This window comes from Pseudoliparis swirei, chromosome 10 (genome assembly GCF_029220125.1).
Source record: "Pseudoliparis swirei isolate HS2019 ecotype Mariana Trench chromosome 10, NWPU_hadal_v1, whole genome shotgun sequence".
NCBI classification, from domain to species: Eukaryota; Metazoa; Chordata; class Actinopteri; order Perciformes; family Liparidae; genus Pseudoliparis; species Pseudoliparis swirei.
The window spans coordinates 638,921-657,945 of NC_079397.1; the positions used below are offsets into that span (position 1 = coordinate 638,921).

The following is a 19,025-nucleotide window of genomic DNA, read 5'->3' on the forward strand; positions in this document are numbered from 1 at the left end:
AGGTATCTATTGTCGTTATGATCTGGTTGTAAACTTTAGAGATCAGCCCCTTCTGAGTTGGATGTGTGTCTAGTAGGCTTTCCCAAAGTGTTTTGCAAAGGAGGTCAGGGTATGACTGGAAGTGTTTCCTTACAAAGTGGCGGACCTGAAAATATCTGAAAAGATTTGAACGCTCCAGGTCATATCTCTTACAAAGAGAGTCAAAGCTAGAGAAGTGGTCATCGTCGTAAAGAGCCCTGAAACACATCAGTCCTTTTTTTGCCCACTGTGAGAAAGTTTTATCCACTACAGACGGTGGGAATAGATGATTTTTACTAATCGGACCCATAGAGGAAGCGGTTTGGAATTTAAAGTGACGACGGAATTGAATCCAAATTCTAAGTGTAGCGAGGACAATCGGGTTAGAAGAGTGGCTGGACAGTTTTATCGGAAGAGATGAGGACACCAATGCAGGAAGAGATGAAGAGTAGCAGGAATGAGCCTCCAAAAGACACCAGTCAGTCTCCGGGGCATTCATCCAAAATGATATTTTGTGAGTGTTAGTTGCCCAATAATAAAAAATGAAATTAGGAAGAGCCAGGCCACCTACAGGACTGTCTCAGAAAATTAGAATATTGTGATGAAGTTCTTTATTTTCTGTAATGCAATTAAAAAAACAAAAATGTCATGCATTCTGGATTCATTACAAATCAACTGAAATATTGCAAGCCTTTTATTCTTTTAATATTGCTGATTATGGCTTACAGCTTAAGAAAACTCAAATATCCTATCTCTAAATATTAGAATATCATGAAAAAGTATACTAGTAGGGTATTAAACAAATCACTTGAATTGTCTAATTAACTCGAAACACCTGCAAGGGTTTCCTGAGCCTTGACAAACACTCAGCTGTTATAAATCTTTTTTTTTACTTGGTCTGAGGAAATATTAAAATTTTATGAGATAGGATTTTAGAGTTTTCTTAAGCTGTAAGCCATAATCAGCAATATTAAAAGAATAAAAGGCTTGCAATATTTCAGTTGATTTGTAATGAATCCAGAATGAATGACATTTTTGTTTTTTTAATTGCATTACAGAAAATAAAGAACTTTATCACAATATTCTAATTTTCTGAGACAGTCCTGTATGTCCCTCGGGTGTTGGAGAGAGATCTTGCTCACTCTTGGTGACTTTCCTGCCCAGATAAAGTTTAGAATAATGTTGTCAATTGATTGAAAAAAGGATTTTGGCAAGAATATTGGTAAACATCTAAACAAGTACAGAAATTTGGGGAATACATTCATTTTTATAGATTGCACCTTGCCAGGTAGTGACAGGGGCAGATTGCGCCATCTAGCAAGGTCATTTTTCATATTTACAACCAAGGGGTTAAAGTTAGCTGTATGAAGAGAGGCAAGACTGCGGGTTATGTTCACACCAAGGTACCTGAAACCTGAACTGGCTAAACGAAAAGGTACGAAAGATTGCTGAATCTGACAAGCCAAATTGTTTATTGGGTACAATTCACTCTTTTTTAAATTTAATTGATATCCTGAAAAAGAACCAAATTCCATCAGAATCGATTGGATTGAAGGAGAAGATGCCACTGGGTCGTTCACATGCAACAACAGGTCGTCGGCGTACAGTGATACACGATGTTCTATTCCTCCCCGCCGTACTCCCTGCAAAAGTGGAGATGATTTCAATGCAATGGATAGTGGTTCTATCGCAATTGCAAAAAGCAAGGGGGAAAGTGGGCATCCTTGGCGTGTGCCTCTCGTTAAAGAGAAATGTGGGGAACGCAGTGAGTTGGTGCTAACGCATGCTTGCGGAGATGAATATAAAAGTCTAACCCAGGAGGTGAAAACATCACCGAAACCGAATTTCTGAAGGACCTTTAAGAGATACTCCCACTCAATCCGGTCAAAAGCCTTTTCAGCATCTAATGAGATAACTGCTTCCGGAACAAGTGCGGAGTGGGAAGTGTGAATTATATTAAGTAACCTGCGGATGTTGGAAAATGAGTGACGATCTTTTATAAAACCAGTCTGGTCTTCAGAAATAATTAAAGGGGTAATATTTTCAAGTCGGCGTGACAGTACCTTTGCAATGATTTTAGAGTCTACATGAAGAAGTGAGATTGGTCGATAGGATCCACAGTCAGACGGGTCCTTGTCCTTTTTTAGTAAAAGTCTGATGCTTGCTTGTGAGAGTTGGTGGGAGAGTACCCATAATCAGCGATTCCCGATACATTCCGAGAAGAATTGGAGAAAGCTTGTCTTGAAATTTTTTATAAAATTCTGCCGTAAAGCCATCAGGCCCGGAGTCTTGCCGCTCTGCATCGTTGTAATTGCTGCCTGGATTTCTTCCAATTCTATTGTCCGATCTAGTTCCGTGATTTTATCAGATTCAAGACATGGGAAGTCGAGGCCGTCTAAAAATGTTGTCATTGGTCCTTTACTTGAGGTAGATTCAGAGGTATACAATTTTGTGTACAGAGTACTACAGTGTTATTGTAATTATGTGAAATACACCAAATAACATCAAAGTATCGTATCACAATGTTTCAGTTTAATACGTCGTCCCAAAGTACCAAATGACACCTGAAAGAATACTGCAGTTCAGAATACTGCAGTTCAGAATACTGCAGCTCAGAATACTGCAGCTCAGAATACTACAGCTCAGAATACTGCAGCTCAGAATACTACAGCTCAGAATACTGCAGCTCAGAATACTACAGCTCAGAATACTACAATTTATTGGTAATCGGTTTGAACAATACTTCTACTGAAGGGTTGAGTCTCAGCTGCAGGGACATGAAGTGAAGAGGGAGTGAAGAAGATGAGTACATGAAGGAAAGTGAAGAGGACATGAAGAGGGAGTGAAGAGGACATGAAGAGGAAGTGAAGAGGGAGTGAAGAGGACGAGTACATGAAGGAAAGTGAAGAGGACATGAAGAGGGAGTGAAGAGGACATGAAGAGGAAGTGAAGAGGACGAGTACATGAAGGAAAGTGAAGAGGACATGAAGAGGGAGTGAAGAGGACATGAAGAGGAAGTGAAGAGGACGTGAAGAGGGAGTGAAGAGGACGAGAAGTGGACGAGTACATGAAGAGGGAGTGAAGAGGACGAGTACATGAAGGAAAGTGAAGAGGACATGAAGAGGGAGTGAAGAGGACATGAAGAGGAAGTGAAGAGGACGTGAAGAGGGAGTGAAGAGGACGAGAAGTGGACGAGTACATGAAGAGGGAGTGAAGAGGACATTTAGAGGAAGTGAAGAGGGAGTGAAGAGGACATGAAGAGGGAGTGAAGAGGACGAAGAGGAAGTGAAGAGGGAGTGAAGAGGACGTGAAGAGGAAGTGAAGTGGACGAGTACATGAAGGAAAGTGAAGAGGACATGAAGAGGGAGTGAAGAGGACGAGTACATGAAGGAAAGTGAAGAGGAAGTGAAGAGGACGTGAAGAGGATGTGAAGAGGACATGAAGAGGGAGTGAAGAGGACGAAGAGGAAGTGAAGAGGACGTGAAGAGGAAGTGAAGTGGACGAGTACATGAAGGAAAGTGAAGAGGACATGAAGAGGGAGTGAAGAGGACGAGTACATGAAGGAAAGTGAAGAGGAAGTGAAGAGGACGTGAAGAGGAAGTGAAGTGGACGAGTACATGAAGGAAAGTGAAGAGGACATGAAGAGGGAGTGAAGAGGACGAGTACATGAAGGAAAGTGAAGAGGAAGTGAAGAGGACGTGAAGAGGAAGTGAAGAGGACATGAAGAGGACATGAAGAGGAAGTGAAGAGGATGTGAAGAGGACATGAAGAGGAAGTGAAGAGGATGTGAAGACCACTCAGAACTCTGAAGATCAGCTACAAATCTAACTTCCTTTAAAACAAACAGCGCCAAATACTGTAACGTCAGTTGTTCTGTAGTTTGTGGGGGTCCAGGGCCCCTGGATGTGTTGACATGGGGACGTTGGGGGTCCAGGGCCCCTGGATGTGTTGACCTGGGGACGTTGGGGGTCCAGGGCCCCTGGATGTGTTGACCAGGGGACGTTGGGGGTCCAGGGCCCCTGGATGTGTTGTTCAGGGGATGTTGGGGGTCCAGGGCCCCTGGATGTGTTGACCAGGGGACGTTGGGGGTCCAGGGCCCCTGGATGTGTTGACCACGGGACGTTGGGGGTCCAGGGCCCCTGGATGTGTTGACCACGGGACGTTGGGGGTCCAGGGCCCCTGGATGTGTTGACCATGGGACGTTGGGGGTCCAGGGCCCCTGGATGTGTTGACCAGGGGATGTTGGGGGTCCAGGGCCCCTGGATGTGTTGACCAGGGGACGTTGGGGGTCCAGGGCCCCTGGATGTGTTGACCAGGGGACGTTGGGGGTCCAGGGCCCCTGGATGTGTTGACCAGGGGAAGTTGGGGGTCCAGGGCCCCTGGATGTGTTGTTCAGGGGACGTTGGGGGTCCAGGGCCCTGGATGTGTTGACCAGGGGACATTGGGGTCAGCCAGGGCCCTGGATGTGTTGACCAGGGACGTTGGGGTCCAGGGCCCTGGATGCCCTGGATGTGTTGACCAGGGACGTTGGGGTCCAGCCAGGGCCCCTGGATGTGTTGTTCAGGGGACGTTGGGGGTCCAGGGCCCATGGATGTGTTGACCAGGGGACGTTGGGGGTCCAGCCAGGGCCCCTGGATGTGTTGTTCAGGGGATGTTGGGGGTCCAGGGCCCCTGGATGTGTTGACCAGGGGAAGTTGGGGGTCCAGGGCCCCTGGATGTGTTGTTCAGGGGACGTTGGGGGTCCAGGGCCCCTGGATGTGTTGACCAGGGGACATTGGGGGTCCAGCCAGGGCCCCTGGATGTGTTGTTCAGGGGACGTTGGGGGTCCAGGGCCCATGGATGTGTTGACCAGGGGACGTTGGGGGTCCAGCCAGGGCCCCTGGATGTGTTGTTCAGGGGATGTTGGGGGTCCAGGGCCCCTGGATGTGTTGACCAGGGGAAGTTGGGGTTCCAGGGCCCCTGGATGTGTTGTTCAGGGGACGTTGGGGGTCCAGGGCCCCTGGATGTGTTGGCTCTGCAGGAGCCTCTGCAGCTCCTTGAACTGCTCCACCGTCTGGTCCTTGACGTCGGGGTTTGAGATCTGCAGCCGGATGCTGTCGGTGGAGCAGCTGAGCTCCCCGGAGAACATCTCAGTGAGGATCCGGGCCACGACGGGGACCACCTGGGGACAGGGGAGGGGACATTTATATATATATATACACTACCGTTCAAAAGTTTGGGATCACCCAGACAATTTCGTGTCTTCCATGAAAAATCACACTTTTATTTATCAAATGAATATAAAATATAGTCAAGACATTGACAAGGTTAGAAATAATGATTAATATTTGAAATATTAATTTTGTTCTACAAACTTCAAGCTCAAAGGAAGGCCAGTTGTATAGCTTATATCACCAGCATAACTGTTTTCAGCTGTGCTAACATAATTGCACGGGTTTTCTAATCATCTATTAGTCTTCTAAGGCGATAACACAATGTACCATCAGAACACTGGAGTGATAGTTGCTGTAAAAGGGCCTCTATACACCAATGGAGATATTTCATTCGAAACCAGACACTTCCACCAATTTACCACATTAACAATGTAGAGAGGGTATTTATGATTAATTTAATGTTATCTTTATTGAAAAAACAGTGCTTTTCTTTGAAAAATAAAAACATTTCTAAGTGATCCCAAACTTTTGAATGGTAGTGTATGTATATATATATATTAGGGCTGTCAGCGTTAACGCGTTAATCTATGCGATTAATTTGGCCGCGATTAACGCACTAAAATATTTTAACGCAATTAACGCAACTTTGTTTACTTCCGGTGTTCGTTTAAGTTTTTTCACTCCTGAGTGTCAAACCGCGGCAGTACGGTTTAACACTGTTTCCGTTTTTAAAACATGAGTTCTCCGCGAAAATAAGGATCATAAATCAGTTTAACTCGTGGATGAATCAGTCGGGTTTCCTCCTGCTCCTCCTTCCTCCCGTCTCCCCCTCTGATACACAGAGGAACGGAGGGGCGACGTGTCGGGGGACGCGGCGCGGAAAGAACTCGTCACACGAAACCTTCACCGTGATTGGTCAATCCGTTTGTCTGTCAACATTTTGGGGAAAAAACAACCAATGAACACTCAGTAAATCACAAAGGACCTCCCACCTCACAGGTGAGGCTCATTAGCAGCCTGTCAGTCAGAGAGCAGAGAACACGGTGCGAGGACAATGAGCCTCATTTATAGAGCTGAGATTGTTCTGGAATGTTTGATGTAGAACACGTGGGAATGTGTCACATGAAAACGCCTTTAAAAGGTGAATTTACATGTTTTTGTAGAATGGAGACATGAGCCCAGCCTCCAGAGGGTTAACGTGACATATGTGAATGTCAGTCAGTTCCCAAGGCCACTGGTTCTGCTGTTCAGTGGTAAAGATGACAGGACCAATGGGGTCTCAATATACTTTTTTTTTTTTACTAATCTGATGTTTCACTGAAGAAACAATTTATCATCCACAATATTAAATCCCTCGCTGGCACTTTATAGGTAGGAGCCTCTTTGAAAACACAGCTCTGTGTGAAGTTTGGTCTTTAAAAAGAAAAAAAAGAAAAAATAACTTTTAATCGCGATTCATGAATTTCAAAATGTGCGATTAATTAGTTAATTTTTTTTAAGCGATTGACAGCCCTAATATATATATATACATATATACATACATATATACAAATATATATGTAAACATATAGAGGAGACGTCTCCTTCATGAAGGAGACGTCCCCAGTGGACTCGTGTCCTCCATGAAGGAGACTTCTCCAGTGGACTCGTGTCCTCCATGAAGGAGACATCTCCAGTGGACTCGTGTCCTTCATGAAGGAGACGTCTCCAGTGGACTCGTGTCCTTCATGAAGGAGACGTCCCCAGTGGACTCGTGTCCTCCATGAAGGAGACGTCTCCAGTGGACTCGTGTCCTTCATGAAGGAGACGTCCCCAGTGGACTCGTGTCCTTCATGAAGGAGACGTCCCCAGTGGACTCGTGTCCTCCATGAAGGAGACTTCTCCAGTGGACTCGTGTCCTCCATGAAGGAGACTTCTCCAGTGGACTCGTGTCCTTCATGAAGGAGACGTCCCCAGTGGACTCGTGTCCTTCATGAAGGAGACTTCTCCAGTGGACTCGTGTCCTCCATGAAGGAGACTTCTCCAGTGGACTCGTGTCCTTCATGAAGGAGACGTCCCCAGTGGACTCGTGTCCTTCATGAAGGAGACGTCCCCAGTGGACTCGTGTCCTCCATGAAGGAGACTTCTCCAGTGGACTCGTGTCCTCCATGAAGGAGACGTCCCCAGTGGACTCGTGTCCTCCATGAAGGAGACTTCTCCAGTGGACTCGTGTCCTCCATGAAGGAGACGTCCCCAGTGGACTCGTGTCCTCCATGAAGGAGACGTCTCCAGTGGACTCGTGTCCTTCATGAAGGAGACGTCTCCAGTGTACTCGTGTCCTCCATGAAGGAGACGTCCCAAGTGGACTCGTGTCCTTCATGAAGGAGACGTCCCAAGTGGACTCGTGTCCTTCATGAAGGAGACGTCTCCAGTGGACTCGTGTCCTTCATGAAGGAGACGTCCCCAGTGGACTCGTGTCCTCCATGAAGGAGACTTCTCCAGTGGACTCGTGTCCTTCATGAAGGAGACGTCTCCAGTGGACTCGTGTCCTTCATGAAGGAGACGTCCCCAGTGGACTCGTGTCCTCCATGAAGGAGACGTCCCCAGTGGACTCGTGTCCTCCATGAAGGAGACGTCTCCAGTGGACTCGTGTCCTCCATGAAGGAGACGTCTCCAGTGGACTCGTGTCCTCCATGAAGGAGACTTCTCCAGTGGACTCGTGTCCTCCATGAAGGAGACTTCTCCAGTGGACTCGTGTCCTCCATGAAGGAGATGTCTCCAGTGGACTCGTGTCCTCCATGAAGGAGACTTCTCCAGTGGACTCGTGTCCTCCATGAAGGAGACGTCTCCAGTGGACTCGTGTCCTCCATGAAGGAGACTTCTCCAGTGGACTCGTGTCCTTCATGAAGGAGACGTCCCCAATGGACTCGTGTCCTCCATGAAGGAGACTTCTCCAGTGGACTCGTGTCCTCCATGAAGGAGACTTCTCCAGTGGACTCGTGTCCTCCATGAAGGAGATGTCTCCAGTGGACTCGTGTCCTCCATGAAGGAGACTTCTCCAGTGGACTCGTGTCCTCCATGAAGGAGACGTCTCCAGTGGACTCGTGTCCTCCATGAAGGAGACTTCTCCAGTGGACTCGTGTCCTCCATGAAGGAGACTTCTCCAGTGGACTCGTGTCCTCCATGAAGGAGACTTCTCCAGTGGACTCGTGTCCTCCATGAAGGAGATGTCTCCAGTGGACTCGTGTCCTCCATGAAGGAGACTTCTCCAGTGGACTCGTGTCCTCCATGAAGGAGACGTCCCCAGTGGACTCGTGTCCTTCATGAAGGAGACGTCCCCAGTGGACTCGTGTCCTTCATGAAGGAGACGTCCCCAGTGGACTCGTGTCCTTCATGAAGGAGACGTCCCCAGTGGACTCATGTCCTTCATGAAGGAGACGTCTCCAGTGGACTCGTGTCCTCCATGAAGGAGACTTCCCCAGTGGACTCGTGTCCTTCATGAAGGAGACGTCTCCAGTGGACTCGTGTCCTCCATGAAGGAGACTTCTCCAGTGGACTCGTGTCCTTCATGAAGGAGACGTCCCCAATGGACTCGTGTCCTCCATGAAGGAGACTTCTCCAGTGGACTCGTGTCCTCCATGAAGGAGACGTCTCCAGTGGACTCGTGTCCTTCATGAAGGAGACGTCCCCAGTGGACTCGTGTCCTCCATGAAGGAGACTTCTCCAGTGGACTCGTGTCCTTCATGAAGGAGACGTCTCCAGTGGACTCGTGTCCTTCATGAAGGAGACGTCCCCAGTGGACTCGTGTCCTCCATGAAGGAGACGTCCCCAGTGGACTCGTGTCCTCCATGAAGGAGACGTCTCCAGTGGACTCGTGTCCTCCATGAAGGAGACTTCTCCAGTGGACTCGTGTCCTCCATGAAGGAGACGTCTCCAGTGGACTCGTGTCCTCCATGAAGGAGACTTCTCCAGTGGACTCGTGTCCTCCATGAAGGAGACTTCTCCAGTGGACTCGTGTCCTCCATGAAGGAGACTTCTCCAGTGGACTCGTGTCCTCCATGAAGGAGACTTCCCCAGTGGACTCGTGTCCTTCATGAAGGAGACTTCTCCAGTGGACTCGTGTCCTCCATGAAGGAGACGATGGCGTGCCGTCAGACCTGGACGATGATGAGCTTCTTCTCGGGGGGCCTCCGGTCCGGCCAGTCCTCTCCGAAGCAGAAGGCGATGTCGAAGGGAGGCGGTCTGCCGGTCTCTCCTCTGTGGAACAGGATCAGCCCTGTGGACGGAGGCCCGGATGTCAGGGTGAAGGAGCGAGTCCTCTGGCGCCTCGCGGACCGGTACCTTGCAGGAAGTCGTTGAGGCTGAACACCTTGATCTTCATCTCTCGCTCCAGGGGGTTGGGCGGACCGTGCTCGGGCACGCCGGGTCCGGACCAGAACACTTTGCACTGACAGAGGCGGACCGCATAGATGTCTTGCTCCCAGATCTCCAGGATCAGCCCGCGGTCCATGACGTCCAGCAGGGCCTCGGTGTAGAACCTTTGCTTCTGGTTCTGAACATCCGACGTCCCAGGGAACAGGACCTGTTGCAGGGCGACCGGTCCAAACAGCTCCACCTGCTCCGGGGTCGGCTCCAGGTGTCCGTAGTAAAGCCGGCAGCCCTGAGGGTTGCTGACGGTCAGAGAGCCCGTCGTCCGGCCCCGGTACTGGAACTTCAGGTCCAGATCTGTTACTACGGACACAGATAAACCCGTTACTACGGCAACACAGTAGTTACATCTGCGACTCGGGTAACACACAGGTCATATCCCTGTTACTAGGGCAACAGATACCTATGACCAAGGCCAGAGGGCATTGTGACCTGGGCCAATGAGGTCGTGTTCTCAGTGCAAACTACTGGTCAGATGCATTCTGGGCCGAGGAAGAACTCCTCTTGTAGTTTCATCTGTTCCGTCAACATGAACCAGCCTGACGTCCAGAGGGAGTCGCCCTCTGAGCGGCAGGTCAGTGACCTCAGGGCCACAGAGCCGGTTCCACCGGGCAGCTCCTCAGCCAGCGGCAGGTGTGGCGCCGTCCGGTCGTCCTCCATCAGAGTTCGTCGAGCTCCACAGTTTGAATGTTCACGACTCACTCGGGTTTATCCCAGCGGAGTAAAGCTGGACTTGTTCTGGTCCAGCTGTGATCAGGAGTGACCGGTTCAGTGTTCCAGAGCTCCCCAAACCACCGCGCTTCACCGTCCGGTTCCCTGACCGCCGGGCGAGGCCAGGGGAGCGTCTCCACGGACCCCCGGCTGCCCGTCTTGTGCTCAACGAGAACTAAACACCACGTGTGTCAGAGGTCAACAGAACCAGAGAGTGGGCCGGTGCAGCCATCCTGAGATTGACTTCATGGAGGAAACCACTCGGGTCAGAGGTTCATACCTGCAAACTCATGAGGGGTGAAAAAGGTGACAACGGGGGGGGGGGGGGGGGGTACAGTGACTTTTTTTTTTTTTGTCACCACATCCACGTTGTTTGAAGCCTCAAAGCTTTTAGAACCACAACTACAGTCATTTTATTGTTCTGACCACAAATCTAAATTGTGATAATAAACAGTTTAAGAACAAAAGGTCCTCCGCTCTGACTCAGCCCTGTAATGATGGTAATAACAAATATACATTGTCATTATATATAATATGGTTAAAGTCATTCATGAACCAACTTCCTTTTTTTTGCCTGAACAGTCCTCATGGACTTCTCCCTGAATCTGTTCTGTCTCTACCTGTTTGTCACGATACTCATATTATAACTTCTATACATATTACATACCTGCCATAAATATCATGATACCCCATACCAGAATTCAATACAATAAAAACAATATGGTACCATTAATACGAGACTGGTATATTTATCTATAATAGTAATAAATAAAACATCTGTATGGTTCACTTTTTACCAACTTTTTCAACACTTAACAAATGTCAGTAATATTAGTATTAATACAGCCAGATATGAATGAAACTACATGGAGCCATCATAGCATTGATAATACACTATGAGGCCGTTAGTCTCTGACCAGATGATCCACAGTTCATCAGGATGAGCAGCTGGAGAGTTACACAACTTTACAGACTGAAACATTTCACTTCTGGCATCTTTTTATTCTTTAAGCCGAAGTCGGTCTCTAAGCTCCGCCTCTTCTCTCGCTGTGAGCTGCGCAGCGCAGTGTGCGCAGACAGCTCGACACGGAGCAGCGCGTGCGCTCTGATCGCTCTCTTAATGAAGTATCGATACTAAAAACATGCTAAATCACATCGTGTTTAACGTACGGGTACTTTGTTAGCATCGCTACACCGTGCAGCGTGACAGCAGCAGATGTAGCGGACTAACATTCAAGCTAACCTGAACCCCCAAACGATGTCGACATCTGAACGCTGATTGGCCGAGACGCGTCCCATCAAAGATGTTTTATTGCGAAGAAGAGCACCACTTCACACTTTTCTCCGCGTCTCACTGCAATCTCAACGGCAGCGGGCCAGGTGACCCCCCCCCCCAAAAAAAACTCTTCGGATCTCCACGATTCACGTGGATGACCTATTTTGAGTTCAAAACGGTGAATTTCACCGAAAGGTGACAAGTTTGCAGGTATGGAGGTTACTCACGTGGGACGCTGCTCAGGAGGTCGTATTTACAAGGTTGGTGCTTGTGGACATCGCCCATGCCGCTGGCCTCCATTAGTGCCGGCTCGGGGGGGGTAGACGCTGCCGGGGGGGGCAGAGAAGTCAGGTCTCGGAGTCCGGCAGGATGGACGAAGCTCCCCGGGACCCGGAGGTCAGAGGTCATGGGAATCATATCATAAGCTGTCTCTGACTGCACGGGCAAGGAGCTGAAGGAGGGCGTGTCCCTGGTCCTGGGCTCTGAGGAGACATGACATCATCACATCAGCATCAGGTGCATCTCATGAACTCTTCATGTTTCAATCTGCTCATCAAACCTGAAACGTGACTTCACTGAGAGGAAGACATGGAAACCGAAGTGACATGAAGTATTATGTTTTAAGATGGACTCTCTTCACGACGTCATCTTCTTCTGCAGCGGTTACATGCTTTTCTCCATGAACTCATGGCAGGAGAGGGCGGAGGCGACGCGTCTCCGGTCAGAAGGACTCTCATTGGCCGGTGGCGTTGCCGTTTGTGCACGGCTGTCTTTGACGTGCCCGTTGGTTCAGAGGCTGAACTCCGCCCGAGGACAAGAGGACGGACCGGAGACACCTGGACGAGTCCTCAGGAATCACTTCCCATTGTTGAGGGGAACGCAGCCCGCCGGTAGGACGACCCCGAGCGGAGCAACGTGGTCATTGGTCCAAATCACCGGAACATCATAAGACAGCAAAACACTCTTGACAAGTGATGGACGAGACAACTCCATGAGTTACCAGAGGGTCGCAGGAATCGACCCCTTGTGGGGGACTCGTTTGCAATTGTGTTCAACAAAATTAAAAATGGTGGAAAATCTAAATAGGCGGAGCTTAGGGGTCTGAGTCATTTTTGTAGAACAGGTGGAGATGGACACGTGTGTAAATAAATCAAGTCAATTGGACCTTCTGGGTCATTTTTTAAGCCTAAATGTGACAACGACAGCAGACGGCTCCGTTCACCAGGACCGACACAAGTTCCCAAAGAGGCGCCGGAAACCAAAAGAAGAAGCATCCGAGCAATTCCCCCGACTCCTCCCACAGCAGAGACGACTCAGCAGTCAGGAGTTCAGGACTACATCGGGTCTAGAGTCAATCGCTCCTGTTCAATGATCAGAAGAACCAGAGGAACCAGGGGAACCAGAGGAATCAGGGAAACCAGGGGAATGAGAGGAACCAGAGGAACCAGGGAAACCAGAGGAACCAGGGGAATCAGAGGAATCAAAGGAACCAGAGGAATCAGGGAAATCAAAGGAACCAGGGGAATCAGAGGAACCAGGGGAACCAAAGGAACCAGAGGAATCAGAGGAACCAGGGGAACCAGAGGAATCAAAGGAACCAGAGGAATCAGGGAAACCAGAGGAATCAAAGGAACCAGGGGAATCAGAGGAATCAAAGGAACCAGAGGAATCAGAGGAACCAGAGGAATCAAAGGAACCAGAGGAATCAAAGGAACCAGGGGAATCAGAGGAATCAAAGGAACCAGGGGAACCAGAGGAACCAGGGGAATCAGAGGAACCAGAGGAATCATAGGAACCAAAGGAACCAGGGGAACCAGGAGGCGGGCCCTCCGGCTCCTCCCAGGTGGGCGTGGTACTTACGGATCGTGAGCTCCATCAGATTGGGCATCTGGGAATCAAACACAGTGGTCATCAGGCAGGGACTCAGAGTGGGGAGTGTTTGTATTTGTTACATGGAGTCTTCCTCACCTCGTCATCATCATCTTCAGCACCATCTGAGGAAGGAAGCCGATCACAGAGATGAAGATCTAAACTTTTAAAGACAACATTCACCCACTATGAAAATAAACGTGCCACTTTAAAAGTCGTGTTTGGAGCCGTGAGAGGAAATGACCGCCGTGTCTCTGAGCCAATCAGAGGAGCTTCTGGAGAACATGTCTGAGGGCACCAACAGAGCAGCCGGGGATCGAACCAGCGGCCGTCTGATGAGACCGAGCTGGATCCAACACGATAAACAGCTCGGAGGAGCCCTCACCCTCCACGCCCTCAGTGTCTGATGAAGAGGAGGTCAACTCCTCACCTGCGCTCCTGCTCTGCTCACAGACTTCGTAGATTTTGTACGGTTGAAGCGGCGTTTCCTTCGTGCCGTCGTATTTCAGCTGAAACTCTCTGCTTTTGTTCAGAGCGCAGCGAAGGTTCGCTTTCCACTTGGCCGGTTCAGGTTCATCCACACCTTCCTGGTATTTACCTGTCTCCAGAGCCCACGCCTGCAAGACATAGAGCAGGGTTCACAGAGCACAAGGGATGGAAACAACAGCAGAGAGGATCAATAAAAGCAGAAGCAGTTCCCAGTGAAGGTGGAAGTGACATCAGTAGTTCCCAGTGAAGGAGGAAGTGACATCAGTAGTTACCAGTAAAGGAGGAAGTGACATCAGTAGTTACCAGTGAAGGAGGAAGTGACATCAGTAAAGGAGGAAGTGACATCAGTAGTTACCAGTGAAGGAGGAAGTGACATTGGTAAAGGAGGAAGTGACATCAGTAGTTGCAAGTGAAGGAGGAAGTGACATCAGTAAAGGAGGAAGTGACATCAGTAGTTACCAGTAAAGTAGAAAGTGACATCAGTAGTTACCAATGAAGGAGGAAGTGACATCAGCAGTTACCAGTAAAGGAGGAAGTGACATCAGTAGTTACCAATGAAGGAGGAAGTGACATCAGTAGTTACCAGTAAAGGAGGAAGTGACATTGGTAAAGGAGGAAGTGACATTTTGCTGCCGAGTGTGAAGCGGCAGGGATGAGAGTCAGCACTGCCAAATCTGAGGCCATGGTGCTCTGCCGGAAACCGGTGGATTGCTCCCTCCAGGTGGGGACAGAGCGCCCCAAGCGAAGGAGTTCAAGTATCTCGGGGTCTTGTTCACGAGTGAGGGTAAGATGGAGCGGGAGATCGACAGGCGGATCGGTGCAGCTGCAGCAGTAAAACAAGCGCTGTACCGGTCCGTCTGGTGAAGAGAGAGCTGAGCCGAAAGGCGAAGCTCTCAATCTACTGGTCGGTCTACGTTCCAATCCTCACCTATGGTCACGAACTTTGGGTAGTGACCGAAAGAACGAGGTCGCGAATACAAGCGGCCGAAATGAGTTTCCTCCGTAGGGTGGCCGGGCTCAGCCTTAGAGATAGGGTAAGGAGCTCGGACATCAGGAGGGAGCTTGGAGTCGAGCCGCTACTCCTTCGCATCGAAAGGAGTCAGCTGAGGTGGTTCGGGCATCTGATTCCGACGCCTCCTGGACGCCTCCCGTTAGAGGTTTTCCAGGCACGTCCTACTGGGAGGAGACCCAGGGGAAGACCCAGGACACGCTGGAGAGATTACATCTCCCGGCTGGCCTGGGAACGCCTCGGGATCCCCCACAATGAGCTGGAAAGTGTCGCGGGCGAGAGGGAAGTCTGGGTCAACCTGCTGGGTCTGCTGCCCCCAAGACCCGACCCCGGAATAAGCGGATGAGAATGGATGGATGGATGGAAGTGACATCAGTAGTTACCAATGAAGGAGGAAGTGACATCAGTAGTTGCAAGTGAAGGAGGAAGTGACATCAATAGTTACCAGTGAAGGAGGAAGTGACATCAGTAAAGGAGGAAGTTACATCAGTAGTTACCAGTGAAGGAGGAAGTGACATCGGTAAAGGAGGAAGTGACATCAGTAGTTACCAGTGAAGGAGGAAGTGACATCAGTAGTTACCAGTAAAGTAGGAAGTGACATCAGTAGTTACCAATGAAGGAGGAAGTGACATCAGTAGTTACCAGTGAAGGAGGAAGTGACATTGGTAAAGGAGGAAGTGACATCAGTAGTTACCAATGAAGGAGGAAGTGACATCAGTAGTTGCAAGTGAAGGAGGAAGTGACATCAGTAAAGGAAGAAGTGACATCAGTAGTTACCAGTGAAGGAGGAAGTGACATCAGTAAAGGAGGAAGTGACATCAGTAGTTACCAGTAAAGTAAGAAGTGACATCAGTAGTTACAAATGAAGGAGGAAGTGACATCAGTAGTTATCAGTGAAGGAGGAAGTGACATCAGTAAAGGAGGAAGTGACATCAGTAGTTGCAAGTGAAGGAGGAAGTGGCATCAGTAAAGGAGGAAGTGACATCAGTAGTTACCAGTAAAGTAGGAAGTGACATCAGTAGTTACCAATGAAGGAGGAAGTGACATCAGTAGTTACCAGTAAAGGAGGAAGTGACATTGGTAAAGGAGGAAGTGACATCAGTAGTTACCAATGAAGGAGGAAGTGACATCAGGAGTTACAAGTGAAGGAGGAAGTGACATCAATAGTTACCAGTGAAGGAGGAAGTGAAATTTGTAGTTACCAGTGGAGGAGGAAGTGACATCAGTAGTAAAGTTCAGTGAGCCAATCAGTACATTTCATGTTCTAGGAAACTCACACTGAAGAGCCAAAGCCCGCCCTCGCTGATGAGTTGAATAAACTAACCAATATAATATTTATAGTAAAGTAGATTTCCTCTGATACAAGTCTACATATGTAGACCAACATGAAGCTGAGCAGACATTAATATTATGTTTAGTTTACAGTTTTATGTTACTGTACCAATATTAGTAATAATAAACATAAAGTTCAGTATGTTTAGTTTACTGTGTTAATAAAGTGATAGTTCAGTGTTTAGTTTATTAATAAAGTGATAGTTCAGTGTTAGTTTATTAATAAAGTGATAGTTCAGTGTTAGTTTATTAATAAAGTGATAGTTCAGTGTTTAGTTTCTTAATAAAGTGATAGTTCAGTATGTTTAGTATACTGTATTAATACTAATACCTTGAAGATGGTGTTCTCCTCTTCTGACGCTGGCGTGTGGCGGGTCGCATGTTTCCAGGGGATCTGGAAGAGTCGGTGTTCGGAGCTGAGCCACTGCAGACCAGGATACCTGCCGCTGTTCACCTGCGCCAACAACCAGGGCTTCAGTCGGATCCTCCGGGGCTGCACGCTCATGCTGGGAGCACTGGGAGCCCAACCCTGTGGGAACGACAGGTAGGAGTGCATCTTACAACCTGTGTCCGTATATATATGTACATATGTATATTATACATATGTATATACATATGTATATTATACATATGTATATACATATATGTATATACACAGGCACGTGCTCAGACATTTTGGGGGGCAGGTGCTCAAACCAAAAAAAAGGGCCCCCAATGCCAAAAAAAATGGTGGCAGAGTTGAAGCATTAGCATCAATACACTGATGATGCAATACATCCTCAACCTGGTCTCCTCTGGCAGCATCAGACCGCTAGCTTACATGTTCTTTATGAATAAAGATGAATTATTATATAGCAACAGTACAAGCGTTCTGATTGGCTAATGGGGCGTCATGCCAGCCACGTATCGCCCTCCTCCTGGTCTGATACCCGTATTGCCCTCTTACGTCATTTTCAAAATGAGCGATATTGATAGACATCAACAGCCAAGAGCAGTGGTCCTCAAACTAAGGCCCGCGGGCCGGATACAGCCGCCTCCACATTTGGCCCGGCCCTCTGAACAAGAGAGGCCTATGATTTGTTTTTCAGTCTGGCCACGCAAATCCTAGACTAGCCCGTTAAATAGAACGGAATAAGAACTCTCTCTCTCCCTCTCTCTATTCTCTAAACATAACTAACGTCAGTAAACAGCTGGACGAGGCTTTGAAATCACGGAGTTTTTGTTTGTTTATTGTTTAGGAACCGTCGGACCAGTTGTGACGTCATGTTTTCAGCAGCGCTAATGTTGTGGTTGGTTTATCACAAACAACGTCAGGGGACGAACACGTCATGACCTGTTGGTCTGATGCTGCGGGTCAGAGGAGAAGGAGGAGCAGAGCCGTTCGGTGGCGCGAGGAGACCTGCGCGGAGGAGGAAGTGGAGGAGGAGGGGGGGGGGCGAGGAGGGAGGGGCGCGGGGGGGGGGGTCGTGAGCGGCGCGGAGCATGTCGGGGCGAAATTCTCACAATAACTCAAATAAATGCCCCGTCGGAGATTAAAACACATTTTGGGGGACTTGATGACAGAGAGAGTAACTTTTATTCTTAAATACGGATGAATAAAAAAAATGTGTCTCCAGCAAAAAGGGCACTTTACTCATCCAGGGCAAAGGGGAGGAGCTTGAGCACCACGAGGGCTCTACCTGTGCACGTGCCTGTGTGTGTGTGTGTATTTATATATATCCCCTTTGGTGTCTAAAAGCTGCTTCCCAGGTGTTGTGTGTGTTACTGATCTGGGATCAGCTGTGAAGAGACAAACAACAACAGGAAGTAACCCGCCATTACTGTGATCAGTTTGGGAAGTCGCGGAGTCACGAGGTCAGAACTCCGGTCACGTGTCACTGAAAACTTCTCAACGTTCAATGTTTTATGACGACATCTAACAGCTTTATGGAGAGGAGAAGGCGCGCGCCCCTGTGTTTTGCGATTGGAACGATGGACTCACCTGGTCTCGGTCCCGGTCCTGGTCTCGGTCCTGGTCCCGGTGCGCCTCCAGGTCTTTAATCAGGAACCAACTAAAGCTCATCACACAAAAAAGTCTCGCGCTCGGAATCACCAGACACAATGAGTAATACTACTTCCGGTTAGAGAGACACAATAAAAGCTTCATCCCTCTGGAATAAAGGAACACTGTAAAACTCTTTCAATGATACGGAATAATAATAATAATAATACATTTATTTTATAAGGCCCCTTTCAAGGCACTCAAGGTCGCCGTACAACACAAACAGTTCAGACAACCGGAGAGTAGCGGCAGCTCAACGCGCCAGCGGTCCCTCCCGGAAGTGACGTAAAGGATGAAAGATTATACATAAACATATGAGATGTAATAAGGAATACTACCGTTTACTACTACTACTAAAAACACACACCTACAGATAGAGGTATTATAAAGTTAGATTATATATTTATATTATATTCACACCTACAGATAGTTATATTATATAGATATATTATATAGTTATATTATATTCACATCTACAGATAGTTATATTATCTAGTTATATTATATAGATCTATGATATAGTTATATTATATAGTTATATTATATATATATTATATAGTTATATTCACACCTACAGATAGTTATATTATATAGTTATATTATATAGATATATTATATAGTTATATTATATAGATATATTATATAGTTATATTATATAGTTACATTATATTCACACCTACAGATAGTTATATTATATACTTATATTATATAGATATATTA

At 48.0% G+C, this 19,025-nt stretch overlaps 1 protein-coding gene across 3 annotated transcripts; it reads right to left on the bottom strand.

Moving 5' to 3' along the window:
- Positions 1-4,553: 4,553 nt before the first annotated feature.
- On the bottom strand, positions 4,554-18,668 carry irf5 (interferon regulatory factor 5). Of its 3 annotated transcripts, XR_008833025.1 has the most exons (10): positions 18,246-18,668; positions 16,596-16,793; positions 13,865-14,051; positions 13,534-13,559; positions 13,426-13,453; positions 11,793-12,047; positions 9,492-9,881; positions 9,308-9,426; positions 5,948-6,100; positions 5,090-5,179 (listed from the first exon to the last, which is right to left on the bottom strand). XR_008833025.1 is itself a non-coding variant. In XM_056424855.1 (9 exons), exons 1-9 carry the CDS (start codon positions 18,324-18,326, stop codon positions 4,991-4,993), a joined length of 1,473 nt encoding a protein of 490 aa, XP_056280830.1. In that variant the 5' UTR covers positions 18,327-18,664; the 3' UTR covers positions 4,554-4,990. The 3 variants fall into 3 exon arrangements, 2 of the variants coding, with proteins under 2 accessions (XP_056280830.1, XP_056280831.1); XM_056424855.1 differs by lacking the exon at positions 5,948-6,100 and having other exon boundaries at positions 4,554-5,179; positions 18,246-18,664; XM_056424856.1 differs by having other exon boundaries at positions 5,093-6,100.
- Between the last annotated feature and the right edge of the window lie 357 nt (positions 18,669-19,025).

What these genes read in the sequence shown, in the direction of transcription:
- irf5 (XM_056424855.1), bottom strand. Translation starts at nt 18,326, where the DNA reads ATGAGCTTTAGTTGGTTCCTGATTAAAGACCTGGAGGCGCACCGGGAC. An exon ending in CCTCCTGAGCAGCGTCCCAC is followed by an intron (nt 9,882 to 11,792) that starts GTGAGTAACCTC and finishes CTGTGTCCGTAG; the next exon opens with TAACAGATCTGGACCTGAAG. An exon ending in CCTCAACGACTTCCTGCAAG is followed by an intron (nt 9,427 to 9,491) that starts GTACCGGTCCGC and finishes CTCCGTCCACAG; the next exon opens with GGCTGATCCTGTTCCACAGA.